The sequence below is a fragment of the Somniosus microcephalus genome, unplaced genomic scaffold, assembly GCF_052327205.1.
Source record: "Somniosus microcephalus isolate GS21.2 unplaced genomic scaffold, FLI_Smic_1.0 scaffold33, whole genome shotgun sequence".
Classification (NCBI taxonomy): domain Eukaryota; kingdom Metazoa; phylum Chordata; class Chondrichthyes; order Squaliformes; family Somniosidae; genus Somniosus; species Somniosus microcephalus.
The window spans coordinates 441-19,773 of NW_028225220.1; the positions used below are offsets into that span (position 1 = coordinate 441).

Here is a 19,333-nt window from a genome sequence, read left to right on the forward strand (position 1 = left end):
CCTTGATCCTCAAATGTCCAATCAGCGAACAACAGCAATCAGCAAACAAACCGAATGCTCAACTATGTAAGCAAAAGAGTGCAGGGCAAATCAGGGTGTCTGGATTTCACGGAACAGAGCTCCATCCAGTCACGCCTTGTGCTGTGTGTATACATCCGGTCACGAGGCACAAGAGCTCAGAGTTAAACTAGACAGTGCTCTGACCAGGCCTCGCCTTGTGCACCGTGTATAGTTCCGGTAACGAGGTACACGGGGACAATTAAACCCTGGAAGTGGTGTAGAGCCAAAACTGGAGTCAGATCTCTACAAACCGCTGTGCTGAATAATGGGCCTTGTAGCGGGATGTGATCTGCTGGAGGCAGTAAATGGGGCGAAATCGTGAATCAGATAAAAAAAACTTTAATTTGAACATGTCAATACAACAAGGTGTGAAATACTGAAGGGAGAGAAAGACAGACTTAGGACTGGTGTCCGGATATTCTTCTCACAGAGAGCGATGGAGGATTGGTCTGGAATCTGGTGTAGATTGATTGAGGAAAATAGAATCATTGACAAGGCAGATGCGAAAAGCCGTCTTTAGGGTCATTCTGGGTTAATGAGCTGTACCGGCTCCAACCGTCATCATCAAACGGATGCATCGTGTGTTGTGTAAAGGCAGGGTGTTCCTGGAGGGAGACGGGGTGGTCGGGAAATTCTCCCCTCGGTGTCCTTCAGTTACAGGGTGAAAGCGAGGGCGCCCTCTGCCGGCCCATCTCGGCCTCTACTTTCTGGAGGAGAACATGGATGCGGCCGGCAGTGGAGCCAACCCAAAGTGGGTGCAGGGAGGACAGAGATTGCTTGACTTCGATTTACTCTTCTCTCTCTATCGATACTTTGCCGCGTTCTCTCTGCTGATACAGTGCGTGTTTGTAACATCAGAGTGACGGCCACTGGGTAAGGTACCAACAACTAAAGCAATATTATAAAAAGCCAGACAGTCACATTATAACCAATAGCGTTAGAGGAAAAACAGCATCATCGGTATTGGACCAGAATGGAACCAATCTGAGAACCAATAGTGTCAGACCTGTCATTAATCAGATGTGTACTCATTTGCAAATATTTTATGGTGAATATCGTGAGTATTGTGATTATTATGATTATTCAGATCACAGATTTCCTAGACTAGTATCCGGAGACTCCCCATGCTCCGGCAGACTGGAGGTCCAGTACGGTGAAACCTGGGGAACAGTGTGCGACCTTCACTGGGATTTGAATGACGCCAATGTGGCCTGTGCTCAGCTTCAGTGTGGAGCCGCGGTGTCCGTGCCAAGAGGGGCTTATTTTGGAGAGGGCACTGGACTTCTACGGAGTGATGTCTTTGAATGTACAGGCAGCGAGACAAGTCTGGTTGGCTGCCCTCTTTCTCCAGTAAATCACCACCAGTGCACCCACAGGAACGATGCCAGTGTGATCTGCTCCGGTGAGTACAGACTTACTGAACAACAGACAACTTCCTCCTTAATATTGGGAAAACTGAGGAAGGTGACATTCCTGTGTTTCTCTCTAACAATATCATATATAAACTAGTCCTTACAGTTTACTATTATTGTTATAGGTCTGGCCGAACACGTCAAAATATCCGCAATAATTTGTCAATAGAAAGTTTCTAAACTTAAAGGTTTCTTCTGAAGTAAGCAGATTTGTTGCTAGTTTATTTACCGCCTGCACTGAACGTATTTTTCTCTTAGACAGTTGATGTCACAATCGGTGTCTAACAACTCGCTAGTCGCGCACTGTCTCATTAAACTTGTGCACACCTCATAGACCATCACGGTAGGTTCATTAATAGGACACCGCCTCATTCACTACGGGTTATCATCATTAATCACACGCTGACATCATTGACCGAGAACATCGTTCAATGTACTTTGACTCATTAACAAATTACAGACTTTATTAACTACAGGTTAACTTAAGTAACAACTCAGAACCCTTGCTAAAAATAAGCTGACTTGATGAACTGTGCATTGACGTCATTAGTTTGGTTCCTTTTTTGTTAACCATCCCTTGATTCTGACTTGATTTGTCGTGCACTGATGTTATGGGCGGTCGATTGTCCTCGTTGCCCAAACACGGACTTTCTGGTCCCTTCACTGCGCTCCTTAACCATCCGCTGACGTCATTAAACCGACACTGTCCTAAACCCCGGGCACCATTTCCATTGCTGATGCTCCTGTGTGATGGTGCCTGCACTGCGGTCATTAGCCCAACATTCACTTGATTAACAGCGCAATGATGTCACCAGCCGTGCACCGTCAACTTTACCGGTACACTGACTTAGGAGACCCGCACTGAACTTCTCAGTGTTGCAGTCACTTTAATTAGCATCAATCGTAGTAACAAGACACTGATCACTTATCTCATTAACTGTTCACTGACCTAGATAATTGACCATTGTCCCCCAAAGTCGGACATTGACTTCATAAACGCGCATTGACCTAATTAGATACTTTGATGTGAACACCAGGCCCTATTAATTGTACCACATGGCAATAGCATTTCGACCCACCCTGTCCAGAGTCACACTTACTGAACAGCGGGGTATCAGGGGGCGGCTGTACTCCCGCACTGGTCAGTACAATCAGGCCAGAGGGAGAAGATTGGGCAGTTATATTATAGAATCAATTCTCTTTACTCCCCACAGCTGATATGATGGGAAACAAATCCATATGATCAGAAATAGGAGATTCCGTACCTCTAGCCTGTTCGGTCATTCTATTAGATCATGACTGATATGTATCTCAACTCTATTTATCTGCCTTTGAGCCATATTCCTTGCTACCCTTAACAAACAAAAATCTATCACAGTGTTGAACATTTCGATTGAACTCAGCATGCAAAGGCTTTCCTTTGGGGAGCAGGTGGAGAAATTCCAGATTTCCACTACCCTTTATGTGAAAAGTTTCTTCGCAATTTCAGTCTTTGACCCAACTATCGTCAGCTGCTTCATAAGTTGCCTTCCCTCCAACATAACGTCAGAAGTGGTGCTGTTTGCTGATGATTGCAGAGTGTTCAGCTCCATTCGCAATTCCTTAGATAATGAAGCAAGCCATGGCCACTTGCACCAAGACGTGGACATCATCCAGACTTGGGCTGATAGTTCGCAAGTAACATTCGTGCCACACAAGGGTCAGGCAATGACCATCTCCAACATGACATACTCTGACCACCTCCTCTTGATATTAATTGGCTTTACCATCGCCGATCCCCCACCATTAATATTTTCTGTGTGGCCATTTACTAGAAACCCTACATGACCAGCCACATAAATGCCGTGTCTAATACAGCAGGTCAGATGCTGGGTATTGTGCAGCGAGTGGCCGCCTTCTGACTCCCCAATGCCTCTTCACCACCGGCAAGGCTCAGGTCAGGAGTTGATAGAATCCTCTCTAGTTGGGTGCAGCTGCAACAATACTCAAGAATTTCGACACTATCCAGATGAAAGCCGTCCACTTGATTGCCTGCCCATCCACCACCTTAAACACCCAGTCCCTCCATCACTTTAAGCACTGTTGTCATTCTGCTGAATCTGCGCTGCATCACCTCCAAGGCCAAGATATCTTTTCTGAAATGCGGTGCCCAAAACTGAGAGCAGTGCCCCAGTTTGGGTCTGACCAAGACTCGGTACAACTGAAACATCACTTCCTCACTTTTATATTCCAAGCCCATTGAGATAACGGCCAACAATCCATTAGTTTTTCAGGAAGAGCTGTCAACTTTGAGTTATCACACAACTTCTTGGGGTCTTGCAGTAACTTTGATTGCTACAAAGAAATAACTATTTGATAAATTACGGACGTGCGATAGTGGTGGATAAGCTTCCCCCATTTTCTATTTTGCCCCTTATATATACTAAAGGTGATTTACATTCTATTTGAATCTGTATTTGTTTCCAAAACAGGGAACCATGGACCCCGATTGGTTGGTGGGGAGAACAGGTGCTCCGGCCGGGTGGAAGTGCTACACGGAGACCAGTGGGGGACTCTGTGTGATGTTTATTTCAGTTTAGAAGATGCCAGCGTGGTCTGTGAGCACCTTCAGTGCGGGGCAGTCACCGCAACCCCGGGAGCAGCTCACTTTGGGGAGGGAACCGGCCCAGTGTGGAAGGAGAACTACAGGTGCCGGGGGAACGAGTCCCGATTGTGGGATTGTCCGGTTTCATCCTGGGATCAGTTTCGCTGCTCACATGGAAATGACACCAGTGTCATCTGCTCGGGTGAGTCCACTCAGTGTATTGAACTGAAATACACCAACTGTTCTCCTGTCGAGCAGAGTCTCACACCAGTGGCACTATTTCTGTAAGTCACTGATTCACCCGTTTTACTGATCAAGATCACCTTCTTCCTCTGACACTAAGCGAGTCTGAGGTGTGTGTGTCGGTCGATTGGACTGAAGTATATTAGCAATGAATCAAAGGCTTTCAATCCAGTGCACGTTTAATAAATACATATCTCGTGTTACGGTGTAAATCTTTGTAAATACAAAGTAACACCCAGCGGTCGCCACCAACAGCTATTGAAACGGCAAAAAGCCCCCGGGACCACTGCTATAGCACGGAAACACTGCACCAGTATTGGAACCGTTATCAATGTTACCGGTTCAAATATGAATCAACATAGAATTCTCCGCACACATCAGCTGTATTTTAACAGAACATTCTGTTAATTTCTTGCCAGATAAATAGTGCGAGATGAGTTTTAATATCCATAAACTGCTCTGTATCTCTGATTATTTCACGAACTTTCCGCACATCACAGTTGTCACGGTGTCCTGGAACACATTTATCCATCAACCAGCCCCAGCTTATAACAGATTATCTGGTCCGTTATCTCATTGCTGTTTGTGGGAACTGACTGAGCGCAAATCAGCTCTCGCGTTTCACACTTAAAACATCGCAACATGTGGACAGGAGGAGGCCCTTCAGCCCCTCCGGCCTGTCCTGCTGCTGTCGCAGTGACAACAAATCAGAAGTACTTCAGTGGCTGTGAAGAGCTTTGGGCCGTCCTGGGAAGCGCTCCATCAATTACACTTCTGTTTGTTTCTCTCCACATCAGCTGAACTGTGAGCAGCCAGAAGCTATTTTGTGCCCGTGCTCCTGCCTTTGATCAGAGCTCATATCAATAGCCAGCCTGGGCCGCCCGCCCTCAGTTAGTTTTTAGCCCCTTTCCCCAGATTAGCCTCCGGAAGCTGCTCGGCATCTCTCTAAAATCAATTCACTGAGAAAAGGTAATGGCGGAGAGGATCACCCTACAAGCGTTGTGGGTAATTATTACAGAAATATAATCATTAAAATTAACAATAACTGTCCGGGTGAGAGTTAGTAAATTATGGGATATTTTGGCTCAGTTTAACCGTTGCTCGCAATGTGTTTCTGTTTGTAGATGAAGGTTGGCCGCCGAGACTGACTAATGGGGGAAGCCGCTGTGACGGGCGAGTGGAGATTTACTACAACGGCAGCTGGGGGAGAGTGCGGGACAACCTCTGGGACCTAAATGATGCCAACGTGGTCTGCAGACAGCTGGGCTGCGGCTCTGCGATAGCCGCTTATAACTCTTCAAAGTACGGAGAGAGTGAAGGGCCCGTGTGGGTGAATGATGTCCAGTGTGAAGGAAACGAGTCTCGGCTCCGGAACTGCAGCTCATTCACATTGAATCCATCTCTCAATGACAGCATCGGCGTAGGGGTCCTGTGTTCAGGTGAACAAATGGTTCAATTTTACAGAACCATCAAGGGGAATATCTAATCTGCTGAGAAAAGTGGTAAATTGGTCACTTGTTCCTCGGTGTCTCTACATCGGTTATTTAACTCAGGGGGTGAGCGAAAAGCGAGAGGATACGGGCTGAACTGGAAAAAAACGAGAACTTGCATTTATATAGCGCCTTAAACGAAAGACAACCTTCGTAAGGTGCTTCACAGGAAGAGAGATGAAGGTATTAGAACAGGCGACTAAAAGCCTGGCCATTTGGGTAGTTTCAAGAGCTGGTCTTAAACCAGGAGAGGCGGAAGGTTTAGGGAGGGAATTCCTGATCTTGGGACCGAGACGGAGAAATTCACGGCCGCCAATTGTGGAGGGAGGAAGTGAATGATGCACAAGAGGCCACATTTGGAGAACAGTAGAGTTCCCGAAATGATTCGGGCTGGAGGTGGTTATAGTGATAGAGGGGGTCGAGTGCATGAAGATATTTGAACCTGAGGATGGTAATTTAAAACTGGAGGCTTTGGCGGACAGGAAGCCAATCCAAAGCAGTGAGCACAAGGATGATGGTGAGTGTGACCTGGTGCGGGTCAGGATATCAGGAGTTTTCGGGTGAGCTGAAGGTTATGGAGGGTGCAGGATGGGAGGACGGCGTTTCAGCAGCAGATGGGCCGAGGCAGGGACGGAGGTGAGTGATGATACAGAGGTGGAAGTCGGCGGTCTTTGTGACGGAGAGCACGTGGGATTGGAAGATCAGCTCGGCGGTCAAATGCGGCCGAGTTTGCAAGTCAGTTCCATTGTGCAGCATAAACGTGCAGACAGATGTGCTGGAGATTCACTGGTCTAAGTTCCATTATGTTGTGTATAAGTATGGAAGGATGTTTTGGCATGGACTGGTCTAAGTGTTATTACACAGCATATGAATGTAGACAGACATTCTGGGCCTGAAATGGTGTAAGTTCCATTATGCTGTACGTACGTTGCATTCTGCAGTATGCAGTGTGCAGCGGAAGTGATAAATAAAGCTGTGGATAAGTCTATAAGCTAGTATTACGGGGGGAGGAATCTGGTGAAATTAACATAAGCCTGAAGATAAAAGAAAGAGGAGGTCTGAGTGAATGTCAGACCAAGGTAACCAATACGGGTAAGATTAACGGTTAGGGAACAGATACACTTATAGAACAGAATTATAAATTGATTGTTAAAAATAAAGTGAGTGGCACAATTAATAAAAACAACTTAATTTGGCTGTACATCTATGTGCACAGCATTCCAAACCAAACAGGAGAACTGGAGGCAATAAATCGAACGATGGAGAAATGAATAGAATGTTATCCTGAAAGGATTAGGGGAAGTGGGGTGGGAGGAGGCTAGTGTGGAGCATGAATACCGGGTTGGACCCCTTGGGTCGAATGGCCTGACTCTGTGCTGTACATTCTGTATAATTGTATGTAATATGTAAGTGCAGACAGATGTTGCGGGATATAATATCATGTACCTGTCACAGACACATTAAAAGCACCATTTTCTTTAGCTGGAGAAGCAGCAATGTTTGGATTGAGTGATGAGATAAATGTATATTTGAAGTATAATCCTCCTGTATTGTTCTCTAACAGGACACGTGCAGTTAAGGTTGTCCGACGGTGGAAGCCCATGTGCTGGGCGAGTGGAGGTTTATTACAGTGGGACCTGGGGCTCAGTTTGTGATGATTCCTGGGACCTGGCCGACGCTGACGTGGTTTGCAAACAGCTGGGTTGCGGGAATGCGGTGGATGTGGAACTTCCTACTGCTTGTGGACCAGGCTCAGGCCCAGTTTGGTTGGATGAACTGAACTGTTCGGGAAACGAATCGTTTCTCTGGGAATGTCCCTCAGCACCGTGGGGTAAACACGACTGTACTCATAAAGAAAATGCGAGGGTGGTGTGTTCAGGTAAGGGAGCTTTCTATCTGCTCATTTCTGCAGGGTTATATGCGAGGCTTTACTCGGGAGATTTTACATAGAATCTACAGCACAGAAACCGGCCATTTGACCCAAATGGTCTGTGCGATATTTTTGCTCCGCACGTGCCTACTCACTCCGTACTTCATCTAACTCTATCTCCATATCCTTCTGTTCAGTTTCCCTCATGTACATATCTAGCTTCAACTAAAGGCATCTACGCTATTCGCCTCAACTACTCTATCTGATAGCAAGTTCCACATTCTAACCACTCTCTGGGTAAAGAGGTTTCTCCTGAATTCCCTGTTGGACAAGCGGCTATTTTATATACAGGTAACCTTGTTCTGGACTCCCCACAATTGGAAACATCTTCTCTATGTCCACCTACCTATTCCCTTCATAATTTTAAAGACCTCTTTGAGGACACCCTTCAGCCTTCTCTTTTCTAGAGGAAAGAGCCGCAGCCTATGCAGACTTATTTGATAGTTCTAAATTTTGCGTTCTGGTATCATTTTTACAACTCATTTTTTGCTCTTTCTCCAGTGCTTGTATATCCTTTTTTAGACCAGTATACTATACATTACTCTAAGTGGGTTCTAAACCAAGTTTCCATACATGTTTTAAAGTAATTTCAAAAATAACAACAGAAAATGCTGGAAAAACTCAGCAGGCCAGGCAACATCCATGGAGAGAGAAATAGAGTCAACGTTTCAGGTCGAAACCCTTTGTCAAGACTGAAAAAGCACAGGAAATGAAACACATTAAAAGGCCAGGCTGGGAAAGGACAAAAGAGAAGTGAAGAGACATTGAGAGGTATTGAAAACGAAACGAGATGGTGATAGGAGTAGTGGAGACAAAAGACGGCTCTAGATTAGGGGGGAAGGGCCAAAACCAAAAGATGTGGATAAAATATAAGTTTAAATGTAATGGGGGCCGAGGTTATGATCTGAAATTGTTGAACTCGATATTGAGTCCGGAATGCTGTAAAGTGCCTAATCAGAAGATGCGGTGCTGTTCCTCGAGCTTATGCTGAGCTTCCGTGGAACATTGCAAGTGCCCGAGTACAGTGAGGTCTGAGTGGGAATGGGGCGGTGAATTAAAATGACAGGCGACCGGAAGCTCGGGGTCACCCTTATGTACTGAACGGAGGTGTTCCAAAAAGCGGTCACCGAATGTGCGTTTGGTCTTCCCAATGTAGAAGAGACCACATCGTGATCAGCAAATACATTATACTAGTTTGCAAGAAGTACAAGTAAATCGTTGCTTCAGCTGGAAGGGCTGTTTGGGGCCCTGGAGAGTGGGGAGTGGGGAGGTATAAGGGCAGGTGTTGCATCTCCTGCGCATGCACAGAAAGGTGTCGGGCGAAGGGGAATGGGTGCTGGGGATGATAGAGGAGTGGACTAGAGTGTCTCGGAGGGAGCTCTCCCTGTGGAATGCTGAAAGGAGGGGGGAGGGGAAGATGCATTTGGTGGTGGGATCACGTTGGAGGTGGCAGAAATGGCGGAGGTTAATTCATTGAATGTGGAGGCTGGTGGGGTAAAAGGTGAGGACAAGGGAAGCCTATCGTGGCTCCGGGAGGGAGGGGCAGGGGTGAGGGCAGAAGTGTGGGAGATAGAATGGACACGGTCGAGGGCCATGTCAACCATGGTAGAGGGGAATCCTCGGTTGAGGAAAAAGGAACTGCCGCCGTGACATTGGCCATCTCCATTTCACTGCTGCCCTCACTAACTCCAACCTACCTCCCACTGAACTTGCAGCACTCCATTCTCTGATCCAACTCTGACATGCCATTAAACCTGCTGACAAGGGTGGTGCTGTTGTTGTTTGGCCAACTGACCTCTACCCAGCGGAACATGAACACCAACTCTCTGACACCTCATCCCACCTCCACCTGGACCATGACCCCACTACCGAACATCAAACCACCGTTTCCAAGACGGTCACTGACCTCATCTACTCTGGGAATCTTCCCCCAGCGGCCACCAACCTCATAGTTCCCCAACCCTGCACAGCCCGCTTCTACCTCCTTCCCAAGACCTAGAAACACGACTGCCCTGCTAGACCCATTGTTTCAGCCTGTTCTTGCCCCACGGAACTTATCTCTTCCTATCTCGACTCTATCTTTTCTCCACTTGTCCAGTCTCTTCCCACCTACATCCACAACTCTTCTGACGCTCTCCGCCACTTTAACATTTTCCAGTTTCCTGGCCCCAACCACCTCCTTTTCACCATGGACGTACAATCCCTCTACATCTCCATCCCCCACCAAGATGGCCTGATGGCACTCCACTTCTTCCTTGAACAGAGTCCAGACCATTCCCCATCCACCACCACCCTCCTCTGACAGGCTGAACTTGTTCTCACATTGAACAACTTCTCTTTTGACTCCACTCATTTCCTCCAAATCAAAGGTGTTGCTATGGGTACCCGCATGGGTCCTAGCTATGCCTGCATTTTCGTGGGATATGTGGAACATGCTTTGTTCCAGTCCTACTCAGGTCACCTTCCTCACCTCTTCTTCCGGTACATTGATGAATGTATCGGTGCCGTTTCCTGCTCTTGCCCTGAGCTAGACAATTCCATTCACTTTGCCTCCAATTTACACCCTTCCCTCACCTTCACATGGTCCATCTCTGACTCTTCCCTTCCCATTTTGGAAGGGGAGGGTGAACAGCCAGTTGTAATGGTGCATATAGGTACCTACGAGGTAGCTAAAAAACGGGATGAGGTCCTAAAAGCTGAACATAGGGAGTTAGGAGGTAAATTAAAAAATAGGGCCTCAAAGGTAGTAATCTTAGGATTGCTACCAGTGGCACGTGCTAGTCAGAGTAGAAATAGATGAATACATGGCTAGAGGAATGGTGCAAGGGGGAGGGATTCAAATTCCTGGGACATTGGAACCGGTTCTCGGGGAGGTGGGACTAGTACAAACTGGATGGTTTGCACCTGGGCAGGACCGGGACTAATGTCCTAGGGGGAGTGTTTGCTAGTGCTCTGGGAGAAGGTTAAAACTAAAATGGCAGGGGGTTGGGAACCTGAGCAGGGAGGCAGATGAAAGGGGATCAATGATAGAAGCAAAAGACAGGAAGGAGACAAGCAAAGGTAGCAGTCAGAGAAATCAAGGGTTTAAATCAAACATGGCAACAGTAAATAATAATTCTAAAAGGTCTAAGAGTGTTAAAAACAAGCCTGAAGGCTTTGTGTCTTAATGCGAGGAGCATTCATAATAATGTGGATGAATTAGCTGTGCAAATAGAGGTAAACGGATATGATATGATTGGGATTACGGAAACATGGCTCCAGGGTGTCCAAGACTGGGAACTCAACATCCAGTGGTATTCAATATTCAGGAAAGACAGGCGAAAGGGAAAAGGAGGTGGGGTAGCATTGCTGGTAAAGAGGGGATTAACACAATTGTAAGGAAGGATATTAGCTCTGATGATGTGGAATCTGTATGGGTAGAACTGAGAAATACCAAGGAACAGAAAACTTTAGTGGGAGCGGTATACAGACCCCCAAACAGTAATGCGAACATTGGGGATGGCATTAAATGGGAAATTAGAGAAGCGTGCAATAAGGGCACAGCAGTTATCATGGGTGACTTTAATCTACACATAGATTGGGCTAACGAAATAAGTAACAATGCTGTGGAGGAGGAATTCCTGGAGCGTATACGGGATGCTTTCCTGGACCAATATGTCGAGGAACCAACTGGAGACAAGGGCATCTTAGACTGCGTACTGTAGAGTCATAGAGTCATAGAGTCATAGAGTTATACAGCACGGATAGAGGCCCTTCGGCCCATCGTGTCCGTGCCGGCCATCAAGCCCTGTCTAATCTAATCCCATATTCCAACATTTGGTCCGTAGCCTTGTATGTTATGGCATTTCAAGGGCTCATCCAAATGCTTCTTAAATGTTGTGAGGGTTCCTGCCTCCGCAACCCTTTCAGGCAGTGAGTTCCAGACTCCAACCACCCTCTGGGTGAAAAAGTTCTTTCTCAAATCCCCTCTAAACCTCCCACCCTTTACCTTGAATCTATGCCCCCTAGTTATTGACCCTTCTACTTAGGGAAAAAGCTCCTCAGTATCCATCCTATCTATGCCCCTCATAATTTTGTACACCTCAATCATGTCCCCGCTCAGCCTCATCTGCTTCAAGGAAAACAAACCCAATCTGCCCAGTCTTTCTTCATAGCTGAAGCGCTCCAGCCCTGGTAACATCCTGGTGAATCTCCTCTGCACCCTCTCCAAAGCGATCACATACTTCCTGTAGTGTGGCGACCAGAACTGCACACAGTATTGCAGCTGTGGCCTAACCAGTGTTTTATACAGCTCCATCGTAACCTCCTTGCTCTTATATTCTATGCCTCGGCTAATGAAGGCAAGTATCCCATATGCCTTTTTTACCACCTTATCCACCTGTTCCGCCGCCTTCAGGGATCTGTGTACTTGCACACCCAGATCCCTCTGCCCCTCCGTCTTGCCTAGGGTCTTACCATTCATTGTGTATTCCCTTGCCTTGTTAGTCCCCCCAATGTGCATCGCCTCGCACTTTTCCGGGTTAAATTCCATTTGCCACTGTTCCGCCCATCTGCCCAACCCATCTATATCGTCCTGCAGACTGAGGCTACCCTCCTCGCTATTTACCACCCTACCAATTTTTGTATTATCCGCGAACTTACTGATCATACCTTTTACATTCATATCCAAGTCATTAATGTAGACCACAAACAGCAAGGGACCCAGCACCGATCCCTGTGGTACCCCACTGGCCACAGGCTTCCAGTCACAAAAACAACCTTCGACCATCACCCTCTGCCTTCTGCCACTAAGCCAGTTTTGTATCCAATGTGCCAAGGCACCCTGGTTTCCATGGGCTCTTACCTTCTTGACCAGTCTCCTGTGCGGGACTTTATCGAAGGCCTTACTGAAATCCATGTATACCACATCCAGTGCATTACCCTCATCCACACACCTAGTCACCCCCTCAAAAAATTCAATCAAATTAGTCAGACATGATCTTCCCTTGACAAAGCCATGTTGACTATCCCTGATTAATCCTTGTCTCTCCAAGTGGAGACTAATTTTGTCCCTCAGAATTTTTTCCAATAATTTTCCTACCACTGATGTTAGGCTCACAGGCCTGTAGTTCCCCAGTTTTTCCCTACTTTCCTTCTTGAATAATGGTACTACATTAGCGGTTCTCCAGTCCTCTGGCACATCCCCTGTGGCCAGAGAGGTCCTGAATATATGTGTTAGAGCCCTCGCAATCTCTTCCTTTGCCTCACACAGCAGCCTGGGATACATTTCGTCCGGGCCTGGGGATTTATCCATTTTTAGGCCTGTTAAAACCGCCAATACCTCCTCCCTCTCGATGTTAATATGTTCGAGCATATCACAGTCCCCCCGCCCTATTTCTATGTCTACATCGTCCTCCTCCATAGTGAAAACAGATGCAAAAAATTCATTTAGAACCCCTCCTACATCTTCCGGCTCCACACACAGATTGCCACTTTTGTCCCTAATAGGCCCTATTTTTTCCCTAGTTATCCTCTTGCCCTTAATATACTTATAAAACATCTTAGGATTTTCCTTTATTTTGCTCGCCAGTGTTATTTCATGGCCCCTCCTTGATCTCCTAATTTCTTTTTTAAGTATCCCCCTGCACTTTTTGTACTCCTCTAGGGCTTCCTCCGTCTTTAGCCTTTTGTATCTGCCAAAAGCACTCCTTTATTTCCTAATCCATTCTCGTATATCCCCAGCTATCCAAGGTTCCCTGTGGTTTTTGGAACCACCCTTGACCTTTACGGGAACATGTTGCCATTGTATGATCTCAATCTCCCTTCTGAAAGCCTGCCATTGCTCCGATGCAGATTTTCCCACAAGTAGCTGATCCCAGTCCCTTTTGGCCAGATCCTGCCTTATCCTATTAAAATCGGCCTTCCCCCAATTTAGAACCTTTATTTCCGGCCCATCCCTGTCCTTTTCCATGACATTTCCATATGTCATGAGAAAGGATTAATTAGCAATCTTGTTGCGCGAGGCCCCTAGGGGCGGAGCGATCAAAATGTGATAGAATTCTTCATTAAGATGGAGAGTGAAGTAGTTGACTCAGAGACTAGGGTCCTGAATTTAAATAAATGAAACTACTGTGATATGAGTTGCGAGCTGGGTAGGATCGATTGGGTGGATAGGCAATGGCAAACATTCAAAGATCGCACAGATAAATTACAGAATTTGTTCATCCCTGTTTGGCATAACAATAAAACAAAAAAGGTGACTCAACCATGGATAACAAGGGAAATTAAGGATAGCATAAAACCCAAGAGAGAACATACAAATTGGCCAGAAAAAGCAGTAAACCTGAGGACTGGGAGCAGTTTTGGATTCAGCAAAGGAGGAAAAAGGAATTAATCAAGAGGTTGAAATAGAGTATGAGAGTAAGCTTCAGTGAACATAAAAACTGACTGTAAAAGCTTTTATAGACATGTGAAGAGAAAAAGATTGGTGAAGTCAAACATAGGTCCCTTGCAGTCAGAATCAGGGGAATTTTTAATGGGGATCACAGAAATGGCAGATCAATTAAATACATACATTGGTTCTGTTTTCAGAAAGGAGGACAATAATAATCTCCAAGAGATGTCGGCGAACATAGGTTCTAATGAGAGGGAGGAACTGAATGAAATCAGTATTTGTAGGGAAATGGTGTTAGGGAAATTGACGCGATTGAAGGCCAATAAATCCCGAGGGCCTCATCATCTACATCCTAGGGTGCTTAAGGAAGTGACCCTCGAAATAGTAGATGCAATGCTGGTCATCTTCCAAAATTCTATAGACTCTGCAACAGTTCCCATGGATTGGAGGGTAGCTAATGTTCCCCCACTGTTCAAAAAAGGTGGTAGAGAGAAAACGTGGAATTATAGACCAGTAAGCCTGACATCAGTAGTAGGGAAAATGCTAGAGTCCATTCTAAAAAATATTATAGTAGAGCACTTGGAAAACAGTGACAAGATCGGGCAAAGTCAACATGGATTTACAAAAGGTAAATCGTGCTTGACTGATCTACTGGAATTTTATGAGGATGTAACTGGTAGAACAGATGAGGGAGAACCAGTGGATGTGGTGTATTTGGACTTTCAGAAGGCTTTTGATAAGGTCCCGCATACGAGATTAGCGTGTAATCTTAAGGCACATGGGATTGGGGGCAAGGTACTGACGTGGATAGATGACTGGTTGGCAGACAGGAAGCAAAGAGTTGAAATAAACGGGTTTTTTTCTGAGTGGCAGGCTGTGACTACTGCGGTACTGCAGGGATCAGTCCTAGGACCCCAGCTATTCACAATATATATTAATGATCTAGACGAGGAAACTAGATGTAATATCTCCAAGTTTGCAGACGACACAAAGCTGGGTGGGTGTGTGTGCTGTGAGGAGGGTGCCGAGAAACTCCAGTATGATTTGGACAGGTTTGGTGATTGGGCAGATGCATGGTAGATGCAGTATAATGTGGATACATGCGAGGTTATCCACTTTGGTGGCCAAAACAGGAAGGCAGATTAATACCTGAACGGCAATAGATTGGGAGAAGTGGCAGTGCAACGAGAGCTGGGCGTCCTTTTGCACCAGTCGCTGAAGGTAAGTATGCAGGTGTAGGAGGCGGTTAAGAAGGCAAATGGTATGTTGGCCTTTGTAGCGAGAGGGTTTGAGTACAGGAACAAGGATGTATTGCTGCAGTTGTACAGGGCCTTGGTGAGCCCACACCTTGAGTATTGTGTGCAGTTTTGGTCGCCTTATCTGATGAAGGATGTTCTTGCCATGGAGGGAGCGCAGTGAAGATTCACCAGACTGATACCTGGGGTGGCAGGAATGACGTATGAGGAGAGCTTGGGCCGATTGGGCTTATACTCGCTGGAGTTTAGAAGAATGAGAGGGGATCTCATTGAAACTTATAAAATTCTAACAGGACTAGACAGATTAGATGCTGGAAGGATGTTCCCGATGGCGGGGGAGTCCAGAACCAGGTGTCATAGTCTAAGGATAAGGGGGAAGCCATTTAGGACAGAGCTGAGGAGGAATTTCTTCACCCAGAGAGTGGTGAACCTGTGGAATTCTCTACCACAGAAGGCAGTAGATGCCAATTCATTAAATATATTGAAGAAGCTTTTGGATATATTTCTTAAGGCTAAAGGGATTAAGGGATATTGGGGGAAGGCAGGGACAGGGTACTGAGTTTAATGATCAGCCATGATCTCATTGAATGGCGGAGCAGGCTCGAGGGGCCAAATGGCCTACATCTGCTCCCATCTTCTATGTTTCTATGTTTCTTCCTCGACTTCTCCATCTCCATCTCTGGGGATAGGTTATTGACCAACATTCACTACAAGCCCACTGACTCCCACAGCTACGTGGACTACACTTCCTCCCACTGCGACTCCTGTAAGGACTCTATACACTCTCCCAGTTTCTCCATCTCCCCTGCATCTGCTCCGTCGATGCCACCTTCCACACCAGTGCTTCCGACATGTCTTCCTATTTCCTCAACCAAGGATTCCCCTCTACCATGGTTGACACAGCCCTCGATCGTGTCCATTCTATCACCCGCACATCTGCCCTCATCCCTGCCCCTCCCTCCCGGACCCACGATAGGTTTCCCCTTGTCCTCACCTTTCACCCCACCAGCCTTCACATTCAATGGATCATCCTCTGCCATTTCCGCCACCTCCAACGTGATCCCACCACCAAACGCATCTTCCCCTCCCCTCTGCTTTCAGCATTCCGTAGGGACCACTCCTTCCAAGACACCCTAGTCCACTCCTCTATCACCCCCAGCTCCCCTTCCACTTTGCCCGGAACCGTCCCGTGCAAGCACAGGAGATGCAACACCTGCCCTTATACCTCCCCCCCTTCCCACTGGCCAGGGCCCCAAACACGCCTTCCAGGTGAAACAGCGATTTACTTGTACTTCTTGCAAACTAGTATAATGTATTCGCTGCTCACGATGTGGTCTCCTCTACGTTGGGGAGACCAAACGTGGATTGGGTGACTGCTTTGCAGAACACCTCCATTGAGTCCGTAAGGATGACCCCGAGCTTCCGGTCACCAGTCCTTTTAATTCACTGCCCCATTCCACTCAGACCTCGGCCCCCATTACATTTTTACTTATATTTTTTATCCATAACTTTGTTTTGGCCCTCCCCCTTTTTTTCTCTCCCACATGGCAGCTGCCTCCCATTCTGCCAGCGCATTTCACATCTAATCCAGTGCCGTTTATTGTCTCCACTATTCCTACCACCATCTCGTCTCGTTTTGAATACCGCTTAATGTCTCTTCACTTCTCTTTTGTTCTTTCCCAGCCTGGCCTTTTAATCTGTTTCATTCCGTGTGCTTTTTCAGTCTTGACAAAGGGTTTCGACCTGAAACGTTGAGTCTATTTCTCTCTCCATGGATGTTGCCTGGCCTGCTGAGTTTTTCCAGCATTTTCTGTTGTTATTTCGGATTTCCGGCATCTGCAGTATTTTGCTATCGTTTAAAGTAATGTCCTTGCTTTTCAATTAAATTCCACTTGAATTGAACCTCCTTGCTTTGTTTGCGTTCTTATGCCCTTGTTAACTTCCATTGCTAGTTTTAATTATTAGTTTAAGTGTATCTTTTGTTCCTCTATCTCAATTAAGCGTTTATTTTCCAAAGATTTTGTGGCCTCCTTATGCTGCTTATGAAAATGCACCACCTAACACTTACCGATAAAAAAATTAATTTACCATTTACACACCCATTCTGCAAGTTTATTAATATCTTCTAATATTTTGTTGCAATCTTCCTCGGTATTAACTATAGCCCCCAGATTGGTGTACTCCATTTATTTAAAATTGTACTTCCAAATCCCAAGTACAAATCGTTTATGCAAATGATGAACAGTAGCAGTCCCTGCACCGATCCTTGGGGAACACCAGTTCTGAGCTTCCACCAGTCTGATAAATACCTTTAACCCCAACTATCTGTTTTCTGTTTTGTAGCCAGCGAGCTATCTATTCTGCTACTTGTCCTCTGACTCCACATCGCCTGACGTCAGTCCTGTTTCTATGACGTGCTAACTTATCGAAGACCTTTTTCAAATCCATGTATATTGCACCCACCACATTACCCTTGTCTGTATTGTCTGTAACTTCTTCTTTAATTCAATAACGTTGGTAAAGCATGACTTTCTCTTAAAATCCGTGTTGACTATTCTTTATTACATATAAAAGCAAAACACTGTAGTTGCTGGAAATCTGAAATAAAAACAGAAAATACTGGAAATATTATGCAGGTCAGGCAGCATCTTTGGTGACACTGACAGAGTTAACGTTTCAGATCGATGGTTTTTCACCAGAACTGGAAAAATATGTAACAGGTTTTTAAGCAAGTACAGTAGTGGGAAAGCTGGGAGTGGAGCAAAGAACATACGCAAAGTCAGGGGAGAATAAATGACAAAACTGGTGATAGTGCCAAGCAAAAGGAAATGGTAATGGGACAAGTAACGAAACTAAAGTTGGGTCTAGTGGAGGTGTAAATGGGAACAGCAGAATCATCAGCAATGGCTGCCATCTGAAAGAAATACAGCAAAGTTATGATCTGAAATTGTTCAACTCAATTTTGAATCCGGAAGGCTGTAATGTGTCTAATCAATAGACGAGGAGCTGTTCCTTGAGCTGACATCGAACTTCCAATTTCAGCAATTGCTGTGTTTTTACTATCCGGTCTGACCCCATATGATCAGCATCCCATACGCCCCTAACTCAGTGAATTTCGAGATCGGCACAATGCTGCACTAATCTTCCATCACCATCACCTCCGTGCCCACTTATCTGGCCAGAATCTGCCCCCGCACAGAGAATGCTTCCTACCATTTTCAGAATTCTCGTTCCCCCTATACCCGTTGCTCTGGCCTCCTACCGTCTCTAGTTCCTTTCATTGGGAACTGCCAACGTGACATCGGCCGTCTCAGTTTCTCTGCTCCACTCACTCACTCTAATCTACCTCCCTCTGACATTGCAGCAATCCATTCTCTCGTACCTAATCCTAATATTGTCATTAAACCTGCTGGCAAGGGTGGCGCTGCTGTTGATTGGCGAACCGACCTCTAACTTGTAGAGTCTGAACGCCCAGTCTCTGAAGCCACCTCGTACCTCCCCGTGGACCAAGACCCCACCACCGAACATCAAGCCATCATTTGAAAGACGGTTGCCGACCGCATCTTCCCTCAATGGCCTCCAACCTCATAGACCCCCAACCCCACACAGCCCGATTCTACATCCATCCCAAGATCTACAAACAGGACTGCCCTGGTAGACCCAATGTTTCAGCCTGTTCTCGCCCCATGGAAATGATTCCTTCCTATCTCGACTTTTTTTCTCAACTTATCCAGCCTCTTCACGCCTGCATCCATGAATCTTCTGACACCTTCCACTACTTGAACAGCTTCCAGTTTCCTGGCACTACCCATCTGCTTTTCGCCATGGACTCTACACATCCATCCCCCACCAGGACGGCCTGAAGATTCTCAGCTTCTTAATTGAATGGTGGGTCAACCAGTTCCCATCCACCACCATTCTCCCCTGCCTGGCTGAAAATGTTCTCACATTGAACAACATCTCATTTGACTCCACTCACTTCTTC

At 46.2% G+C, this 19,333-nt stretch overlaps 1 protein-coding gene across 1 annotated transcript in view; it reads left to right on the forward strand.

Moving 5' to 3' along the window:
- Positions 1–1,147: 1,147 nt before the first annotated feature.
- LOC147083869 (scavenger receptor cysteine-rich domain-containing protein DMBT1-like) overlaps positions 1,148–19,333 on the forward strand; it is a gene marked incomplete at its 5' end in the record, with an annotated part of 32,360 nt that continues 14,174 nt past the window's right edge. Inside the window, 4 exons of the mRNA XM_085980085.1 lie at positions 1,148–1,462; positions 3,944–4,258; positions 5,424–5,738; positions 7,354–7,668. Of these exons, the coding sequence (XP_085836211.1) occupies positions 1,148–1,462; positions 3,944–4,258; positions 5,424–5,738; positions 7,354–7,668 (1,260 nt within the window). The remainder of the gene's footprint in view (positions 1,463–3,943; positions 4,259–5,423; positions 5,739–7,353; positions 7,669–19,333) is intronic.